Below are 19,401 nucleotides of genomic sequence, written 5' to 3' on the forward strand. Positions count from 1 at the left end.
GTACTTTTTTTTTTAGCTTTTCTATTCACAGGCTCAGACTGCAGAGTCACAGAACACTGGTGTGTTTTCTGCATTCTCCTGGCTGTTGAATACAGGCTACAACCCGCTCTGTACATTTCCCTTCCCTTTGTGAACCGTTTCTCATGTGACTGTTACATATCAGGAGCATCGTGCCCCTTTGTAGCTCACTCTCCATACATTACATACGCTTAGCCAGCATTCAGGTTCATTTGGGGACTCTGCTTAGTACCCAAAATAACTTGTAGTTGCTGCCTGTTAGCGCTGATGGGCTTTGTGCTTTCCAGGTCATGCATTATGCAACCCTGACCCCAGCCAGTGTTCTTGATGGTGTGGGTTTAATTGGTAAAACTTTACGGGAGGCTCGCGAGACAGTGCAGTCTCATTTGTCAGAGGACAGGTGACAAGGCAGATGGAGGGAAGGAATATAGAGCTCTGAAGTTGCAGCTTAAGTAAAAGGTGTGAGGAAAACACAGATGGGAAAACAAAAAGAGGGGAAAATATAAAAGGCAATGACGTCTGTGAGAGTTGTCAAACAAGGCAAAGAAGAGAGCTGTCAAAAGCAGCGAGACATGAAAACGGACATGCAAGTAAGTAGAAGAAACAGTGAAATGAAGGAGACTGTGCAACACACATTGGTGTGAGAGCCATGTCTTTGTTTTTAGCTTTCAGCTACGATAACAAGCAAACAGACACTGAAAGTGGGAGCCAAGACAAGTCATTGCAGATTGTTACTGGGGATTGCTAATGAGGATCACCAGGCTGGGCTTTCAACTGCTCATGACTTACGAAAGTCACAGCCTGTTGTTACTAGAGCCTCTGCTTGCAATGCACCTCAGAGGCAATCTAAAACCTTCTCTCTGTTGTTTGTAAGGAGTCCTGGAAAAACAGAGAGGGAAGTGCAATGCATTTTAGTTTTAAGTACATTTAGTTCTTAGTTTTAAGTACACTTAGAAAGAAAATAAAATGTGAACCTCTGTAGATCAGCAGCTTCTCTTGAGAGTTCAGGGATGGAATCTCAAGTTAAGTCTTGCACTTGTGTCTTCTTGACTCACTGAAGGAACATAGGTGGGACATGAACACCCAGGATGGTAGATGACTTCTGCCTTGTATCTTTGCACCTCCTACAAGTGTACAACTTGTTGAGCTGTTTCTGGCTTAGTCAGTAGTTGATTCTTGGAGCTAGCTTACAGGTGCCACATCCTCATTGCAGGCCAAGCTCAGGTTACTTCTCTGGGAATACATTGAGGTGGGACTTGCATGAACCCAGTTTTGTTGGTATAATTACTTCTACTTAGAGGTAGAGATATTGGGGAAACAGTACTGTGCTGTGGTTTAAGCCCACAGACCCTCTAAGAATACTCTGCTTATCTGATGCTCAGCCATACATACACCTCCAAGTGTGAACCAGCCAGAGGATGTAATGTGGGGGTGACCTAGGGGATTCCCCTCTGAAATTGTCATTTCCCCAGCAGCCTCCTTGCTCCCAACCAGTTGTGTCCTGCTTTCTTTTCTATTGCTGCATAGCTCTGTGACTAAAGGACTAAAGTCAAGAGCACCCCACCCAAGCGCACCTGCTTCATCCTTCAGATCCTTTCACTCTTGGTGTTTCTGAGCTACTAACAGATTCTCCCTCATTTTCATAGGCTTTTCCTCACCCTAATCCATAATAAAGAAACTGTGGTCCCCAGTTGTCCCTAGCCTCCCTAGTGGGGAGCTGTGTGGCATATGTGAGACAACTCTTCTGCCTGTTCTTGTTGGCCAGTCCTGTGTGTCAATAGGTCTCCTTTTGCTTTCAGGAATACAGAAGCTAGTATTAGCAGGCAGAGTGGGAGAGGCTATAGAAGCCACCCAGCAGCTCTATCCTGGCCTCCTAGAACATAACCCCAACCTGCTCTTCATGTTAAAGTAAGTATGAATAGCTTTATACTCCCTAATGCTGAAACGTGTAGGTGAAGGAGAGAAGAAAGAGGCTGTCCAGCCATCCAGTCTGGCTGCACACCTTGGTCTGAATTCAAACTGTTTGAGATCCCTTTGGGAGCAGGTGGGAGAGGACACAGGTTCAGTTCTTCCACAGTGCTTGCAGCAATGTAGACATAGTTCTTTTGTTGCTGCTCAGACCCAGTATGGCTTTGCCTCATGAGGTCAGGCACAGGTGGGTGAAATTTTAGCTCTGCTGACTGCCAGAAACTCCTTCACAGATGGCCTTTACTTGTCTTGTGGAGATCTTGCAACACTGGAGATGTGGCAGTCACTGTGAGGGTTCCTAGAAGGGCAGATGTACGGAAAAGGCTGTCTGGGGTAGGGAATAAAGGAAAGAAGTGCTTATGTGTCCCAGTTCTCCCAGCCATACAGAGTGGCTCTCCCCAGCCTCCTGAGACATATAAGGACAATTCCCAGTAAAGCTAAATGAGGAGCTGTCCTCACTGTCCCTGTGGGTATTGCATTTTTTATCATTCCTTCTCTATTTCCCATTGGCCACCAGTATTTCTAGGTTGATGGAGTAGTGGGGGAACTATGATGTTTGGCAGATTTAGTATCTTCTCCCTGAAAAAAAAAACCCACAATTGAATTTTAGAGTACCTGCATATGTGGTGGAGATGAAAGCATGCTGTAAAGGAACGGTTTCTTCTTAGCACAATGGAAATAAACTTGCTTTTTGGGACTGTCTCAACATTCATTAGCATCAAAGTTGCAGTTTCTGAACTCTTTCTTCCCATAGGATTATCAGAGCTTTCACAATACAAAAGTACCCGGAGTCTGAAATGTCTTTTTGAAAGCCAAGAAATATAACTCCTATGCAGTTGCTAGGACTTCTCCTCTCAGTAACTAAGGAAATCTCAATGCAGAGCATCCTGGCTGTCACACACCCTTTTCTCCTTCTTCCCTCCTATGAAATCAGGTGTCGGCAGTTTGTGGAGATGGTGAATGGGACAGACAGTGAAGTACGTTGTTTCAGCGCCCGCAGCCCCAGATCCCAGGACAGTTACCCCGGGTCCCCCAGCTTAAGTCCTAGACATGGATCAAGCAACTCACACGTTCATAGTACCGGTAAGTGGGTTTTCTGTGTCTCCTAGTGAGAAGAGCAAATGTCAAAAGTGGACATGGTCGTGTATTACACTACCTGCTACTTTCTGTGCATTATTCTATGAAATGCTCCTTTCCTTTCTGACACTCAGCTGAGAGGACATGCTGTTATCATGGGTGTCTCTATACTGTTACAGAATTGGCTTTGCGTTAGTTATTTTCCACAGACAATTGTCTGCAGAGCAGGTTTTTTTCAGAATAAAGAAGCTTTTGAAGGTGGCCTTCTAGTGCAGCCACTAGCGACTCAGTGTTTCACTGATCGAGCTGTAAGAGGAGGTCTGGAAAACAAAGCCTGTTTCCTGTACCTTGGAGTCTGCATAAGAATTGCTTTCTGGTAAGAACCAAGCAGAGGATGCACTGTTCTGGCCAACAGAGCGAAAGGTTACGGGAATGCCTTGCATGACAGCTTCTCCCTCCCCCATGGACTTTACCTTGCAAGCTCTAAACATGTAAAAAGTGGGCAGTTCTGTACCTGCAAAACCCATCTCTGGAGCATCAACTCTTTGCAGTTTGGGAAATTAAACTTTAGGATTTGACGCGGAAAGAACAAGATAAAGCAGGACACCCAAGATATCTTCCCTAGGTAATTATTGACTACAGCTTTGAAGATGGAGTGGGCCTGGGAATATGACCTGCAGAGCCCCTGAAAACAGTCTGAGCTGCTTCACTGAGCCTTGAGCTGCTCACAGCCATCCGAGTGTATTTTGTTTTGGTATTCGTGCTGCTGCATGTGACAAACTGTGGACAAGCAAACATTTAAGGGAAAGGAAGACAATTGCTTGAATGCTTCCAAGCTGTCACTCTCCTTCTCAAGCCAATATCTTTGTTTTCCTATATTGTGTTGCCAGAAACCCTGGATATGTTTCTTTGACTAGATAGTCAGAATGATCCCATTAATCCATAAAAGCTCTTGGTAATAATACCTGTTTTCAACCAGGAGGTGCCTACATAAAAAAAGCCCCTGCAACGCAATGCAGCATTCATATGTATTTATCTTCATACATGGGACATCACCTTCCACAGTTGTCTCGGTCAGACCTTGTGCTTTCAAAATAGTGATAATTTCATCAGTGCATGTTTCAAAGATTAAGCAGAACTGTTGTGCACAGTCTACTGCGTCTTTGTCATTAAAATGCACAAAACGGCCCGTTGTTTGAATCTTTGTATTGTTGTGATAAAAAGATAAGTGAATTCTGTAGCTATAAATATAATTGTGGGATCAGCTGATGAATTTGGATATATCACCATCACATCTGGAGGAACAGCCATGCCAGGTCACATCATCTAGCCGAGATCCTGTGGTCAGTATTGTTTGGCTAGGGAAGAATATATGAAGAAGGCAAGCCCACAGTGAGGTTTTTCCAAAATATTATTTGAGCCCCTAATGATTTGCAGTTGTCTTGGTTTTAAATAGGCTCTGTAAGTTTAGCCAGTCATTTTTGAATCCATATAAAACTTGTGGTAATGACCAAAGGTTTGTGCCCTGTGTCAGTGAGTTCCACAGCTTGATGGGCACCTTTTGTGGGGGAGCGGATGAGATTTCAAGCCTGACTCTCCTTTCAGTGATGTTTGTTCTTCTGAATGAGGAAGGTTAGCTTGTGATTTTTAAGAGGATTGTTGTTATTTGCTGAGTGTTGTGTGAATCAAGTATATCCCTAATGTAAGATAGGTTGTGGAAAGCCTGGGAAGTTCTGCTTGCAAAGAGTTCTCCTTGTGGCCCAGTTTTCACCTGTGCTTTCACAGTTTTCCTGGATAGAGGGTTTATGAGAAGTATTTGGGTTTGTGAGGAGAGAGTTTGTAAACTTCTTTACAAACCACCCATGCTTTGTATTTCAACAATAATTTCTGTACTTGTGTGAGCTGTTTCTGCCAATCTCTTATTTACAGCCCATTTTTAGAACTTCCTTAAGCTCAGAGGTTGCTGATGAGTAGTGGGGTTCCTTCCATATACAGTTGTGTTTTCTCTAAACCCCATTGAATTTAAGAACAATGAATCATAATTTAAGATCTGCAGTCTTATTTTGCTTTCTTACTTTGGGGCCTGCTCTCTTGCTAAATTGTTGACTTCACAGTAGAGTGATATTGTTAGTCTGGTCTCATTTTCCCTTTCTTCTTGACTTTCAGGAGCAGATAGTCCAACCTGTAGCAATGGAGTCATGTCCACAAAAAGCAAACAGAGTCACAGTAAATATCCAACACTGAGTTCATCATCTTCATCTTCCTCCTCCTCCTCCCCCTCATCTGTGAACTACTCTGAGTCCAATTCTACAGATTCTACCAAATCTCAGCAGCACAGTAGTACGAGTAACCAAGAAACCAGGTATTTTTTCCTTTTTTTTTTTTGCCTGAGGAGGTTGAGATGGTGGGAGAGGGCTCAGTCTGCTTTCTGAGGAGCCAGAAGGGCATCTGTCCTGCTCTTTTGAACAACAACGTAACTCTATGTATCTACAAGGTCCTTACTATTCCTCACAGTCACAAGCCTGTTCCAGTTCCCCTGCTCTGGCTCAGGCTTGGAGGCTCATCTCATAAGGAATTATGATGATGCTCTTGTTTCAAACACCAAGCTGTCCCATTAAACTGATGTCATCAGAGCCCAACATGATAGTTTGCATAGAAGCTCTCCCATTGAGCCTGTTTTTGTTACTGCTGCCTCAGCCAGTCGATTACTCCTGCTAAGCAGCTTGCCTGCCCTTTAGTGGGTGAGGCAGCAGCTCAAGTGATTACGGGGTTGGTGCGTTGCCCTCTTGAGTGATTTTCTTGGGCTACCTCCACCTGTTGCCCAGTTTCTTCCAAATGAGCCTCTGAATCAGCAGTATTTGTTCATGCTTGTTTCAGAATTTGTTTCATGCTTGTGACAGCAGGTCAGACTTTTAGAAAGCCTCCCTTCTCCAAGAAGCCATAGGTGGTCCAGGAGAGTGGTATAGTTACTTCTGCATTTACTGGAGTGTGGAGCGTATTGAGCTGTGGTGAGAACTGAGCCTCGTTTGGGCTTGCTTTCCAGGTTGATGTTGCAGGGCTGTCTGAGGCCTTGCTGGAGCAGAGGATATCCTTGTGATTTGTAGAATCTCTTGCTAATTGCTACTGGCACTCATCTTCTTGAGTACTGTGCTGAGCACAGTTTGCAGGACAGTTTGTAGTCCCTATCATGACCTTTTGAGAGCCATACAGCACGTAACTGAGTGAAAAACACTTGTTCAGACTCAATTTACCAGAATCATTTGATAGTGCTGGATTTATGATTCTTTTTTTAAATGTAAAGCCCAAGTCCCAGCAAGATTTTCTCATCATTTCAGTTAATCAGCACTTACTCAGCAATCTCATTTATACTGCTGTCTTGAACATTTAAGCCTAGAGCCCTTGTGTTCTGTATTGCACTTTTTGCAAGGGTTGATGGCTTACCGCAGCCAAGATTTCCCTCCTGTTTAGTATGCTACTATGTTGTCTGGCTGCTGTTCGCTGCCTTCGCTTCCTGAAGGGAAAATGATAAGCATTCTGCACCTGTAATTATGACAGGCACTTTCAGAACAGAAACCTGTTTCATAAGTTGCCTTCAGAAGCCTGCAACGTTTTTTACTCCACTGAATTAGACCATCTGGCTCCCTGTGGTGCAGCTGGCACCTTTCCTGGTTTACTGGCCATTGCTGGGCATCATTTGGCATGTGACATCTTAATTTCTTCCCTTTCTAATTTAGACATCTGGCCTTTCTTTCCTCCTTTCACCTCAGTGACAGCGAGATGGAAATGGAAGCTGAGCATTACCCCAACGGAGTCCTGGAAAATTCATCCACCAGGATAATGAATGGCACCTACAAACATGAAGAGATCCTGCAGACAGATGAATCCAGCATGGGTAGGGCCTCAGAGGCAGGAGGGGTAAAGGGAAATAGAAGGAGCTGGTAGGAGAGTTAAAATTGTGATTGGATTGTGGGGAAAAAACATGTACTTTGGGTTTCTTTCCCCACCCCAGTGAATGAAGTTCTCAAGATGCCCATTTCACGGGGAAAATGAATCTGTCCTGGAATTAAAACCAGCTCTGGCTTTTCATAGTCTTGCAGCAGTGCTGCTGATGTTGTGGAGCAGAGAAAGCAATAGGAGTCAAAGGTTTGTTCAGCACTGGTCATGAATTCCAGCTCAGAGCAGTCCTGGCACTTCTTCCAGCTGAGGAACTGAACCGAGCTGTGAAAGGCTGGCTGGTGCCCAGCCACAAAGTGTCCTCAGCACAGTGTGGTCAGCTACAACTGTCTTGTTTGTGGGTGATTTAGCCCGGAGGGTGAGGATGAATTAGCTACACTACCTCTGAAACTGAGTTATAATGAGTGTTGTGGCCACCTAATATTGGGAAGTTGGTGGTGTTGGCATCTCTGACTGAAAGTTTTCTCAGTCCAGGGTGTGTTAGACCAGGGGTTTCCATGTTGTGTACACTGTAACATACACATGAAAGGGTAACACAGCTGGAGTTGCAAGCTCCCATGATTTTATCAGAATACTTGATTTGTAGGTAGTCCTAGGTAGGCATTAAACAAACTGAGCTCAAGTTTTCCCTGTACCTAACAGGTGTTATGAAAAAAACACTACTGGCTGTTGTAGTGCAGGGATCAGAAAAAGCTTCCACTGGGCTAAACTTAGAGCAGGGAGCAGCTACCTGCTCCAGAAGGGGAAGGAGTTTATGGGTAGCATGACACAGAGTGGGCAGTGGTGAGGAATGAGAGACAATTGTTACTTCTTCACTGCCTTTCCTCTAGAAGACAGCTGCCCTCAGAGGCAGCTCTGTGGAGGGAACCATGCTGCCACAGAGCGAATGATCCAATTTGGACGGGAGCTGCAGATGCTGAGCGAGCAGCTTTGCAGAGAATATGGGAAGAACACAGTGCACAAAAAGATGCTTCAGGTAAGCCTGGACCTTGTGCTGCATCACAGCAGTTCTTTGGGCCAGGACTGGGGTTGTGGGTTCTCTTGCAGAGCTCTGGGTGGCCCCCACTTCTGCACCTGGTGAGGAAGAGGGGGACTGCATGGGGATCAGAGGTCGAAACTCAGTGAATGTAGAGCATCTAGACCCAGTTCTTGGCACAGGAGAGAAGACATACAGCTCCTGCCTGCCTTCGCTCTTCTTCTCTCCAGGTGACACTCTACCTGCCTTCCTGTGCTGGCTCCCCTGTCAGGTGGAGGGGGCACCCTCTTTAATCCACTGTCTTGATGGCCCAGTGTGGTCCCTTGCTGCCAAGAAGAAAAGGGCCATTTCTTTTCAGGAGGTAGGCACCTGTCACCTTGGCGATGGCAGGAGGTGCCCCAGCTGATGGACTTGGCGGTTTTCCTGTGTGTTTGTAGCCATGCATGACCTTACTGTGCCTTTCTGTTCTCTCACACAGGATGCATTTAGCTTGTTAGCTTACTCAGACCCTTGGAACTGCCCCGTTGGTCAACAGCTGGACCCGATCCAGAGGGAACCTGTGTGTGCTGCTCTTAATAGTGCTATATTGGGTAAGGCCTGGTTCCTACGTGAGTGCTACCCACTGGACATTCCTGCGCTCAAGGCCTGTCCTGTGGCAGGCAAGCCTGTGAGTGTTAGGAAAAGTTCAGAAATAACTTGTGTTTAGCTTTTTCCTCTCTTTCTGTTGCTGGGGATTGACAGGGCAGTGATGCAGGAAGGGAAGTGGGAGGGAAGCCTGCAGAGAACGGATCCTCCTGATCTAATCTTCTTTTGGCTCCCTTCCTTGAGTCTTCCTCAACGCTGCTTCCAAGGATGCTCCTTAGGATTTTCCTCCCTTGCTTACTGAAGAAGCCAAGATCTCTTTGATATATTTCCTGCCCCTCTTCCTTCTTGCTCTGAACCCACCTGAATCATTTTGCTGGCATTACCAGGGCTCTTTTCCATGCTGTTTGGGTTGGCAGAGTTTTGTCCTGACATCATCCTACTTTCTGGTACGGAATGCGGTTCCTCTGATGCAGCAGCTCGTAAGTGAAGCAGGTTTCCATGATGTTGGCTTTAAAACAGAGGGGAGCTGTAATTCCAGTTACCTTTGAGCTCATGCTGAACATGCAGAGTTAAATGCAGGCAGGGGTTTTCTTCCCTTCGAGCATTGCCTCTGCACGTTCCCATCATGTGCTATGCCTGCTAGAGCCCAGAGAGCCTGGCTGCCTGCGGTCCACTGTTAGAATCAGGGCTGTGCGAATGGTCCAGCCCTGTTGCTCTTTCCCTTCTGGTCTTAACTGTGCTGAGAGGACCCTGCTCTGTGCAGAGATCTGGTTATAGGTTGTTTTTCTTCAGCTAGCAAGACAGCTCCCCTTTTTCTGATGAGCTTTGCTATTTGTGTCAGCAGGATGGATCACGGTTGGATCCAGGTATGAGCAGTCTCTTGCCCTCCTCTGTTTCCTCAGAGCTGAATGTTTATGCCTGCTCTTCCATTTTCCTTAGACAAGCACGTTCCTTGGCCCAACAGCTTGTTGTCGTTTACCCTTCTGTCTTGAACCTGGTGTAGTATATGCAGTAGCTTTCCCTGATGGAAGTCTTGTGCTTGCAGTCAATGAGTTGCCATGTCATTGCTGACCCTCCTGGCATCTTCAGCTACAGAAAATCCCATGGTGGAGAAATGGGTATAGTGATAATGAGGTTATGGCCTGCCAGCAGTCTGCAAGAAAGGGATTGATTCATTCTAGGCAGGGTCCTTGATCCTGTCACCAGACCATGCTCAGGTAACTTCACAGGACACTCCTGGGTTAGCTCAGTCCATCCACAGCCGGCCAAACACTGTCCGCTGGACAGCTGCTTTGTCTGGGAAACTCATGCTTGACTCGTGTGCACAGTCTAGCTCACTGTGCCCAGATGTATTTCCTAGTGGCTCTGTGCAGCTCACGTTGAGTGTGCCAGAAGGAGATTTAGAGATTATCTTCTGGGGAAGGAACAGCTTGATGGACAAACCTGTGAAGGCTCCTGTTCTGTCTGAGTAAAGGAACAGAAATTATATGGTTTGGGAAGGAGAGTCCCTTCCCTTGACAGTCAGCATGGGCAGGTGTCCAACCGGGTGGCTCAGTTCTAGCTATTGTTTGTCCAGTGTGTGAGGAGCATCGACGAGTTGCTGAGGGATGTTACCAGGGAGATGCAAAAGTCGGTGTCTGGACATGCTTCATCACACAGGTCGCAAGACACCTCGTCTAGCTCAGCTGAGGATTCCCTCTTGCATACATAGCAAACATGAAGTTGAAAAGGAGAAGTGACCAGTGAGCGAGTTTGTCTAGGGCTTGGACTACTGTGTAGACTTGCACAAGTGGGAGAGATGGAGAGGTTACCCTTCACTTGGTGCCAATTTCTCCTGCCTTTCCTTATTCTTCCATGCTTTGATTTCTCATTCTTTGAGGGTTTTCTGGCAGACACTGAGGCAGCAGGAGCTCCACTGCCTTTTTCTTGCTCTGGCCACCACAGCAGCACTTTCTCAAAGGCCCTGTTGAGCTGTGGCCCCACGTGGGATGTGTCGTGGGTGGTGAGGTGTGCGGAAGAGCAGCGATGCAGAGCCAGCAGTACTCAGGAGTAGCTTCCTTCCAGAGCCAGCGCCTTCTGTCAGGGATGCTGGGCTTGGTGCCCAGGTGGGACTGAGAGGGACCCGAGTGCAGGTGAGCTGGCACGCAGCCAGGACGCCTCTTCTAAACATTTCTTTTTTTGCCCCCACAGAATCTCAGAACCTGCCAAAGCAGCCCCCGCTGATGCTTGCCCTGGGCCAGGCCTCGGAGTGTTTGCGGCTCATGGCTCGCGTGGGCTTGGGCTCCTGCTCCTTTGCCAGAGTAGACGACTATTTGCACTAGCCACCAGAGCAAGATGGAGTTGACATCGTTGAGTGCTGCCCTTCACCCTCTGTTGCTGCCACTCTACACCACCACCTCATTCGATAGCCTGACCTTCTTGCCACCAACACCCCCTCTAGCACACACACACACAGCGCCTGTGAAAGGATTGAGTGAGTCCCTCACTGTGTGGCTATTCCTGACCCCAGGAACGACTGGCAGATCTTACCTGTCTCCCTGCCATTGCTGCAGCTCCAGCGGCACTCAGTATTTCGCTGGTTATTCTAATGTAGCGCCTTCCGATGTAGGGATTTCTCTTTATTTTGATTTGAGTTGTTTCTCATGGATCCACCAATATTTTATCTGGAGAGTTTTGCTGAGCTGGTTTATGCTGATTTACTGAGGAAGCTCATCAAGTTGGTGACAGCTTGTTCTTTTCTTCCCTTCTCCCTCCATCATGCACATACAGCATCATCTTCTGTGCTAGTTATCTGAACTCTTCTTGCAGTGGCAGTTCAGAGGGATTTTTTTTTTATTTTATTTGAATCCTGTTTATTAAAAAGGTCTCTTCCACCTCCACAAAGTCATTGATGTATTTATTGCCCACAGACTCGGTCCCAGCCATGCACATCATACAACCCTGCAGGAGACCTGGTGAGGTAGGTCCTGTCACGCACTAATGATGGGAGTTAGAGGAGCTTGGTCCTTCATGGTGCATGCCTCTCTTCAGAGTACAAGGCTCTCAAATGCTTGTCTTTGTGAGTGCGAAGAGAAGAAGACTTGACATTGCCTATGTTAGTGGCTGCACTGTAGAAGCATCTAGCAGCCCTGAGAAATAGGTAAATCCAGCTCTCACAGGAGCTAGAGGGACAGGACTGACAAATATGAAGTCATCTACCACTGTATTGGTAGAAGCAGGTGATGTTAGCCTGCAAGAAATATCCGTGGGTGCTGCCCGGTTGGGCTGTCAGTTTTTGTGTTAAATCACAAATGCCCCTTTTTCTCCATATAAGAGGGCTCTGTCACTAAGACTCAAAAATAGTAATATTTACTGACCCCCTCCAGGTAACACTGATCTAAATGAGCACTTCTAAATTTTGGAAGTGTCTTGAGAACACTAGTGTGAACTGTGCTCACCCCTGCAGGTGGCACATGCCAAGATCAAGTTGCAGGTTAAGGTCAGTACTAGCTTTGTAAGGTCTGAGCCAGTCAGAAGGGTGCAGCAATGTTTCTTTAAGGATTACTAAGAAAATTATTTTAGTTTCAGGCCCAAAAGTGACCAGCAAGGATCTGTGGGTGAGTAACCTCCAAGTAAGATGGACTAATGTGTCCCTGCTACAATGTGTATCAGGCCCAGGGACTCAAGTGCTGCTAAGCTTTTGGCATTCAAACCATCTGCCTGTAAGTGTTTCTGAGTGTGTACTCTTAACTGGTGAGGCTGTGTAGCAGGACCACATGCTTTGCATCCTCTGGTGTACCATTAGGAGACTTCAGGTTCAGTCTGGCTGCATGGGAGGAATTGTAATTCTGCACCAAATGAATTTTAGGTCAGTAGCTCTGAGGAGGGCCCAGGGGAGCTCAGACCCAACATGTATTTTACTGCTGTTCATGAATAATTTTTTTTTTTGGAAGGGTCAATGAAAGAAGAACAGATTGTATTGAAGTTTGCCCTTAAAATGGAGGTTAGCCTGTGCCAGGGCTTCGAGGAGCAAGAGAGCTTGTGTGCCACTGAAGAAAGGAAGGTGTTGTGTGACCTCTGTGCAGTAGCCCAGAGCCTTAAGGATTTTCTGCATTTGCAGGCTTGATTTGCAGCTGGAACATGATGTCTGAAATCAGGGCAGAGTAGGGGGGCATGTGTCCCCCGGACTGCAGAAGACGACTGTGGCAGTGAAGGCACAGATGGTGTTGGAGGTGGTTGGGAACACCTATCGCTACCTTTTGGTGAAGGTACACAATGTGTAGAGGCAGTCCTAGAGCCATGGTGGCCTAAGAAAACAGGCAACACGAGGTTTAGAGATGGAGGAGATATTTTTATTAGATCAACTCGTATAGTTGAAAAAAGCAGAGGGAACTCTGCTTGTTGTCCTAGCAATGGATATTACCTCAGGCTGCAGTCCTTACCTCGCTGCAATTCCAGAGACGCTTTAACTCGGTGGGCAGGCTTGCTTTCTGAAGCCTCTTGATGCCGGACCTGCCAGGCTGCCCAGCCTAACCCATCGTGCCCCAGTGCTGTTGCTGAACCTGAGGCAGCATGTGAACTTGGCCTGGTGAGAGATTCTTCTGCAGGCTCTCTGTTTCTTAGACCCAGGCTTATGGCACACTGATGGGCTGATTGTGGGTGCTTAGGTTGGAAATACCCTAGTACCTGGCTTTGCCTTTCACATTTGGCAACTTTCTCTGCTGTTGGTCACCATTTAGCTTGCTGCTGTCTGACTGCAGTTGGACCTCTCTCTCATCTTTGTAGCAACACCATCTTTATCTCTGAGGTTTTTTTTGTTCGTTCTCTTTGTGGTTCTTTTAAGCCAAGTCTCTTTGTCATGTGTCATATTAATGCCCAACTTGGAGTCTCAGCAAAGCTGTGCTGACTATCCTAGAGCATTTTTTTTGTTTTGGTTTCCCTTTCACTATAAAAAAGCCCATGCAGTGCTCCTAGATACCTGGTTATTCTGGTGCCAAGAAATGTGTGATGGGATGGTCTCTCTGGCTTCTCATGGAGAGAGACCTGTGGTAGAAATCATCTTGCTGTTCTGTACGTTGTTAGTGCTGAGAGGCCACACTCTTGATGATTAATTGTGAGTCACTCTCTGACACTGACGATGTGCATCACATAGTGGCAGTAGATCCCAGTAGACTAGACAGCAGTGATGCTGTCCACTTCTTGCACTCAAACCAATAGTACTAGCTTGAGTTGTTTTTCTCTTTGCACTTGTTCCAGTTCCTAACTGGCCTCACAGCTGTAACTGACACCCATCGCTGCTTCCAGCTTCTTGCCAGCTCTTGTACCTGGTGTCCTGATTCTGTTTTTTGAGGAGTGCAAAGGCTTTTCTGCTGTGACGTATCTGTCCCATACCTGTTACTTGGGGGTTTTTTTGTTTCAAGTGTTCTTGCGGTTTCACTAGGGGTTTCTGCTTGTTGTGCTCAGTCCTGACTAACATGGCCATGACTCAGTGTGGGGAAGGTGAGTGTGTTTGCGGTGTGTGGTGGGGCATAGGTGTAGGCTTCAACCTACCACGGATTGCTAGATGAGATTTCTGACTTGGTTTTCCCGGGTAATTTTTCAAAGCCTCTTGGTGTTTGAGTGTCCTTGGCTGCTCCTTGATGGTTCATGTCAGCTGAGACTTGGTTTGAATTGTTGCAGTCTTTTTAAAAAGTGAACAGAACTAAACTGAATTGAGGTCTTTAACTTTGAGTGTGGTTGTACACCACCAGAGGCTACGTGCAGTTTAAAAATTACTTTTATAAAAGTGATTTGGGATTTGTTATTCTAAGTGCCTCATGCTTTGCTCAGAAACAGATGAACTAAGAACACCCCAGCTGAGACTCTGCTTCATCTGGGCAGTCCCTCACAGTGTCACTTCTCCCAAGAGTCCTTCAGTAAAGCCGTGTAAATGATTGTGTAGCCTGTAGTAGAAACTGCTGGCTTCCCATTTCTTGGTGAGGGTGACAAGGTCTCAGCTATGTCCCTGTGTTACAATGCTGATGGCATTGGATATACGGCTTCCATCACATGAGATTGACACGTAGGTTGCTCTCTGCTGGGCTGACTTTAGATCCTAGAAGAAGGTTTTCCAAACCACAGCCAGACACTGCTCACAGGCAACATTTCTCACCATGCAGCCCCAAGAGAGGCTTTCTAGCTGTGGCATCCTTCCCCAGACACGTGAAATGCTGCAGCTGTAACAACTAAACCTCTTCCAGCTCTGCCATGTCTGCACACTCAGAGGGTCTCAGCTCTCCACTGATCAGTCCAGAGTCACCACCAAAGAGTTGTAATCTACAGAGTGGCAAGCATACTCCAGCTATGTACTCTGGATACCAACCACTCCACCTGCCTTCCTCAAACTCAGCATTGCAGCAAGGGCCTCTCAGAAGGATAACATTTCCCAGGGACCTGGTGAAAACCTGTTTTCAAGGGTGGTGAACTGCAGCCCTGCACATCATGGGCTTTGGTTTTGAGCCTAATGCCCTGCCTGTTAAGTGGCCGTTTGAAAACAACATTTTGGGAACTCCAGACCTGGAGCCTTGGTTAAAGCGTCCTTCAGGGGTTCTGTGGGGAGAGCTTCATGGAGCTGAATTACATCACCAGGCTTTTCTCCCCACGGTCAAGGGTTTCTGCTGTCCCCACAAGCAGTGAGTGAGAGCAGTCACATCAACAGTAACATGGGAGAACTTCAGAGTGAGACAAGATGAAGGATCAATTTGAGAGTCGCAGGCATTGGAGTTGCTGGGATAAGTGTTTCTGGGAGGTGTATCCACCTCATACACCTTGTACTCCAGCCTCTGACCATCTTAGTGGCCGCTGCTGAGTGCATTCCAGTTTGTGGACATCTCTCCTGTACCCGGGGAGCCAAATCTTGTTCCTTTTGGTTCCTATTGTTCCTCTTGGAACCATCTTGTTGGAGATGATTCCTCTTAATTCTTCTTGATTCCTCTGTGATCCTATCCTAGCAGGTGTTTAACAAAAGCTGATACAAGATGTACAGGGTTGAGTGAGCTCTCAGTCATCTCTCCTGTGAGCAGGGAGGGCAACAGTCTATTTCCCGTGCATCCTTAAAAGTGCTCTCAGGGCCAGCTTGTTTTGGGAAAACTTCTTACTGCTACCAGGTCTCCCTTTTTGCTCCTTTGCCTCCCACAATCCCGGTATTCTCCCACCTGTGTGACTACCAGAAGTGGTATCTGCAGTGGTTGGTGCTGCAGGAGCTGCTTTGAGACCAGGGTCAGCTCTGTGGCTCGGCCAACAACATGTTTGTCAAGCCTAGACATGGCAACTCCAGCTGCTTTTCCTGGGCTTGCTTCTGCTGCGCTGGCCTAAAGGGGGCATGCGACGATCCCTTTTTGTCACCGTACAGGATCCCATCAGCCTGCAGCTGGGCTGGCTGTAGCACTTCTGCCGTTCTTTTGGAGTCTGGTTAGAAATTGAGCCTTTGCGTGTGGCTAGCAGAATAGAGAGGGACCTCCAAAGTGAAGCACCGGGTACGTGGCATCCAGCTGTTGCGGGGAGGTTGTCCAGTGGCTGCTCTCCCTCCCCTCCAGCCCCCGATGTGTACCAGAACTAGCTCATTGCTTTGGGACACGTGGAATCTGTGTGGTTATCAGTGCTATAGCCTGTTTTTATTTCCAACATCCTGGTGGTACTCACTGAGCTGCTGCCGACCTGATGTGGACACCAGGAGATGCAGCTGTGGCTGCCGTGGAGAATGGGCCCCTTCAGTATAGTACCTCATGGTTGCATACACCTAGAATTTTCCCATCTGCTTCCTTATTCTGTCTGTTTTTTTACAGTGACATCTCAACCTGTCCTCAAGCTGTGTCCTTATTTTTCTCATAGTCTTATTAAGGCATCTTTACCATTCTTTAAATAGCTTTGTTCTTGAGGCTCCCTTGAACAACTGGAACAACCAGAGCTGGTGTAACTAGCTCTGGGGATTGAATTTAACATTTTCCTCCTTAGGCATCAGGGATGGTGAACCATCTCCTTCTCCAGCAAAGCAAACCTTGTTGGATTGCTGTGATGCTGCTGTGCTTTGGTACCTGTCTTTCTTAATACTCACATAGCATGTGTTGCTTAGATGCAAGTTTCAGAGTTCCTTCTGGCGTCATGGGGTTGATTGAGAAGGTGAACCATGGTAGCCAGGCTATATAGCAGCATGTAAATGCCACGAAGCTGCATGGTGCACAACACAGTATGGGGATGTTCTTTCTGTGAAGAAGCAGTGTGCAGACTTCACCTGCCCCACAGGGTGGCAGGCGGAGAGGTCCTGGGCGCAGTGGGGCCCCATGGAGCTGGTCACAGCATGAGAGAAGGAACACGTTCCTTGAAAAGGTGATCCAGGTCCACATGGGAGTCATCTTTGCAGAAGGAGCAACTTCCTTCAAACCTTGCCCATGTTAGAGCAGCCTGAGTGGTGTATCTGGAGGTTACTTGTAGAGAGCTGGTGTTGGGACTGGAGCTGTACATCTCTGTCCCAAAGTGTTTCTGCAAAAGTGGGGGGGGGGGGGCAGAAAACACAGCACATGTGCTATGTGCTGCTGGCACCCTTCTGCCCCAGAAGAATGACCAATGGAGGGAACTGCAGTCCAGCAGCTCTCCCAGAGCCAAAAACTGGCTGTGAGCCATGTCCCGTCTGCTGCGTAGGTCAGAGAGCTGGAGGAAGTGTTGGTGGGGTGAGTGTTGGGGGAGCTACAGCAAATTTGGGGAGGAAAGGGGAGCTGTTGAGAGCCTGGAGGCCTAGCTCCTCTCCACCATCCTTCCCTGCAACAAGAGGTGGCAGGTGATGGATGAGTGAACGTGGCATGTCTGTCCCTTTCCCTGCGCCCCACACCAGAGCTCTGAGCCTGCAGTGCCCAGCAAGCCGAGGGTTCATCCGGGCTGGAGGAGCACACGTCCTGCCAGCTGTTTTATTTCCAAGAGGGAGGCTTAACTCTCTCCTGCTCACAGGAAGCCGAGTCCCATGTGGGATTTTCACTCACATTGCCACAGAAACATTCCTGGAGGCCATGCAGGCCTCTGCTCCTTGTTGAACTTTCTCTGGCCAGGCAGACACCTTTTCTCTGGTCACTCCACTTGGGTCCAGGCACGTGCTCTGACCCCTTTGCTCGGGAGGGCTTTAGCTGCATCCTTCCTCCGGGAGGGAGCACAGGGGATTTTTTGCAGGCTGGGCTTCTCACAGGCTCAAAGTTGGAGAAAGGAGAAGCAGCAGCGACTCTGGGGATAATCAGGATTTTAAAGAAAATTTTAAAAATACAAGTATGGTGACTCTTCCAGACCAAGGACTCTGCACAGGCATTTGATTGGGATTGTCTCTCTCGGTCCTACCTGTGCATGCTCTTCACGGCTCTCCAGCCAGGGAAGGCAGGAGGAGGCTGCCGGCACCTGAAGCTCTTGCACGCAACCTGTTTGGTGGTGCAAGCCCCAGGACCTGCCCACCATGCAGTTAACTCTCTTCTGCTGGTTGCTCAAAACTCAGGTATGAAACGCTCAGCTGGAGCATGGGCTGCGAGGTCTTTGCAGGTTTCCAACCAGCCCTGGAGGAATGGCCACCACTGGGCTGCGACAGAGCAGATCTCCCTCTGCCGCTCCAGACTTCTCATCGCCTTTGGAGGGGGGGTTTCCTCCTCTTTGGTACAACATTGGCTAAATGGACATTACACAAATGATGGACATTACACAAATTGTGCACATTGGTTCAGTCTAAGCTTAGTATTTGTGAATTAAGTTATCTGACGCTTCGCATGAAAACTTCAAAAAGGGGAGGGGGGGATTTTAACTGAGAAAAAGCCTATGAAAATATACTGGAAATATGGTAAAGAAATCGACGTTCTGCTGTATATTGACAGAATTATTTTTATTAAAATACAAATCCATGTGCAAGAGCTAGCATGGAGCTGTGTGCTTTGTCAGTCTCTGCTCGCTGGGGAAGGCGAGTGGCGGAGCTGGCGCCAGCGGCACCTTGTGTCCCCTCTGACACAGGATGGGGTCCGGCCCTGCCGGAGCAGGGCTGCCTGCCCGCGGGCAGTCGTCGGGCAGGACGGTGGGGCGGTGAGTGCAGTGATGCCCCACAGCTCGGGAGGCATCAGCCCTGGGACCGAGCACTCGGTGGAAGGAGCTGGGGTCTGCCCAACAAGAGTGAGCGGGCTCCACTATGGGTATTTCCCGCCCAGGGGCAAGCAGACACCAGCAGGAGCATGTCCCTGTCATTACATGGGTCAGGGCAGGCTCTTGGCTTGGGTATTGCTTCCTCACGTACAATTATTGGAGAGAAACAAGCAATTATCACTAAGACTTTCAGGTAGGCCCTACGCAGCTTCTATAATGGGTATTTATGGGGCAGTTCATGATGCAGCAGCTGCTGACACCTATATATATTTCTGCTGTAAGATTTTCTTGGCATAACAGAAAGCACGTGATGGCTGTTCTTCAAAACTTTCTACAGAATTGCTTCTCCCACAGTTGCTAAGCTCTGCCAGAAATAGTGGACAAGGAGCGTGTCCAGCACCTGCTTATGGCCAAACCCCTAGGGCAGACCCTGGAAATTATTAATTGGTGCCCTTTTGTTGTGGACCACCTCCTGCATCTTGGATCCTGATGCCACGCAATCGGTCACATTCCCACCCGGCAGCATCTCACTCGTCAGTTCACGTGAGTGGTTCCCGAGCAGGAGGTCCTTGGGGTCTGGATGAGTCCTGAACGTCACTGCAACTCTACCACCCTGACAGGCTGTTTTGGGCAACAGGGAATGAAATCCTCAGGAATAACGTCGGTGTGCCCAGTGGAGTATCGTTTTACTTTGTTAACAAAGGGAT

At 47.7% G+C, this 19,401-nt stretch overlaps 1 protein-coding gene across 5 annotated transcripts in view; it reads left to right on the plus strand.

Moving 5' to 3' along the window:
• RANBP10 (RAN binding protein 10) overlaps nt 1-18,471 on the plus strand; it is an 88,605-nt gene extending 70,134 nt beyond the window's left edge. For 4 of the 5 annotated variants that reach the window (XM_052795801.1, XM_052795800.1, XM_052795799.1 and 1 more), the window contains 7 exons: nt 1,818-1,926; nt 2,921-3,069; nt 5,230-5,425; nt 6,831-6,955; nt 7,848-7,993; nt 8,472-8,583; nt 10,769-18,471. In XM_052795801.1, coding sequence (XP_052651761.1) covers nt 1,818-1,926; nt 2,921-3,069; nt 5,230-5,425; nt 6,831-6,955; nt 7,848-7,993; nt 8,472-8,583; nt 10,769-10,899 — 968 coding nt within the window. In that variant the 3' untranslated portion in view covers nt 10,900-18,471. The remainder of the gene's footprint in view (nt 1-1,817; nt 1,927-2,920; nt 3,070-5,229; nt 5,426-6,830; nt 6,956-7,847; nt 7,994-8,471; nt 8,584-10,768) is intronic. The other variant, XM_052795798.1, reaches the window with a different exon arrangement.
• Nucleotides 18,472-19,401: the final 930 nt, after the last annotated feature.

This window comes from Harpia harpyja, chromosome 9 (assembly GCF_026419915.1).
Source record: "Harpia harpyja isolate bHarHar1 chromosome 9, bHarHar1 primary haplotype, whole genome shotgun sequence".
NCBI lineage: Eukaryota > Metazoa > Chordata > Aves > Accipitriformes > Accipitridae > Harpia > Harpia harpyja.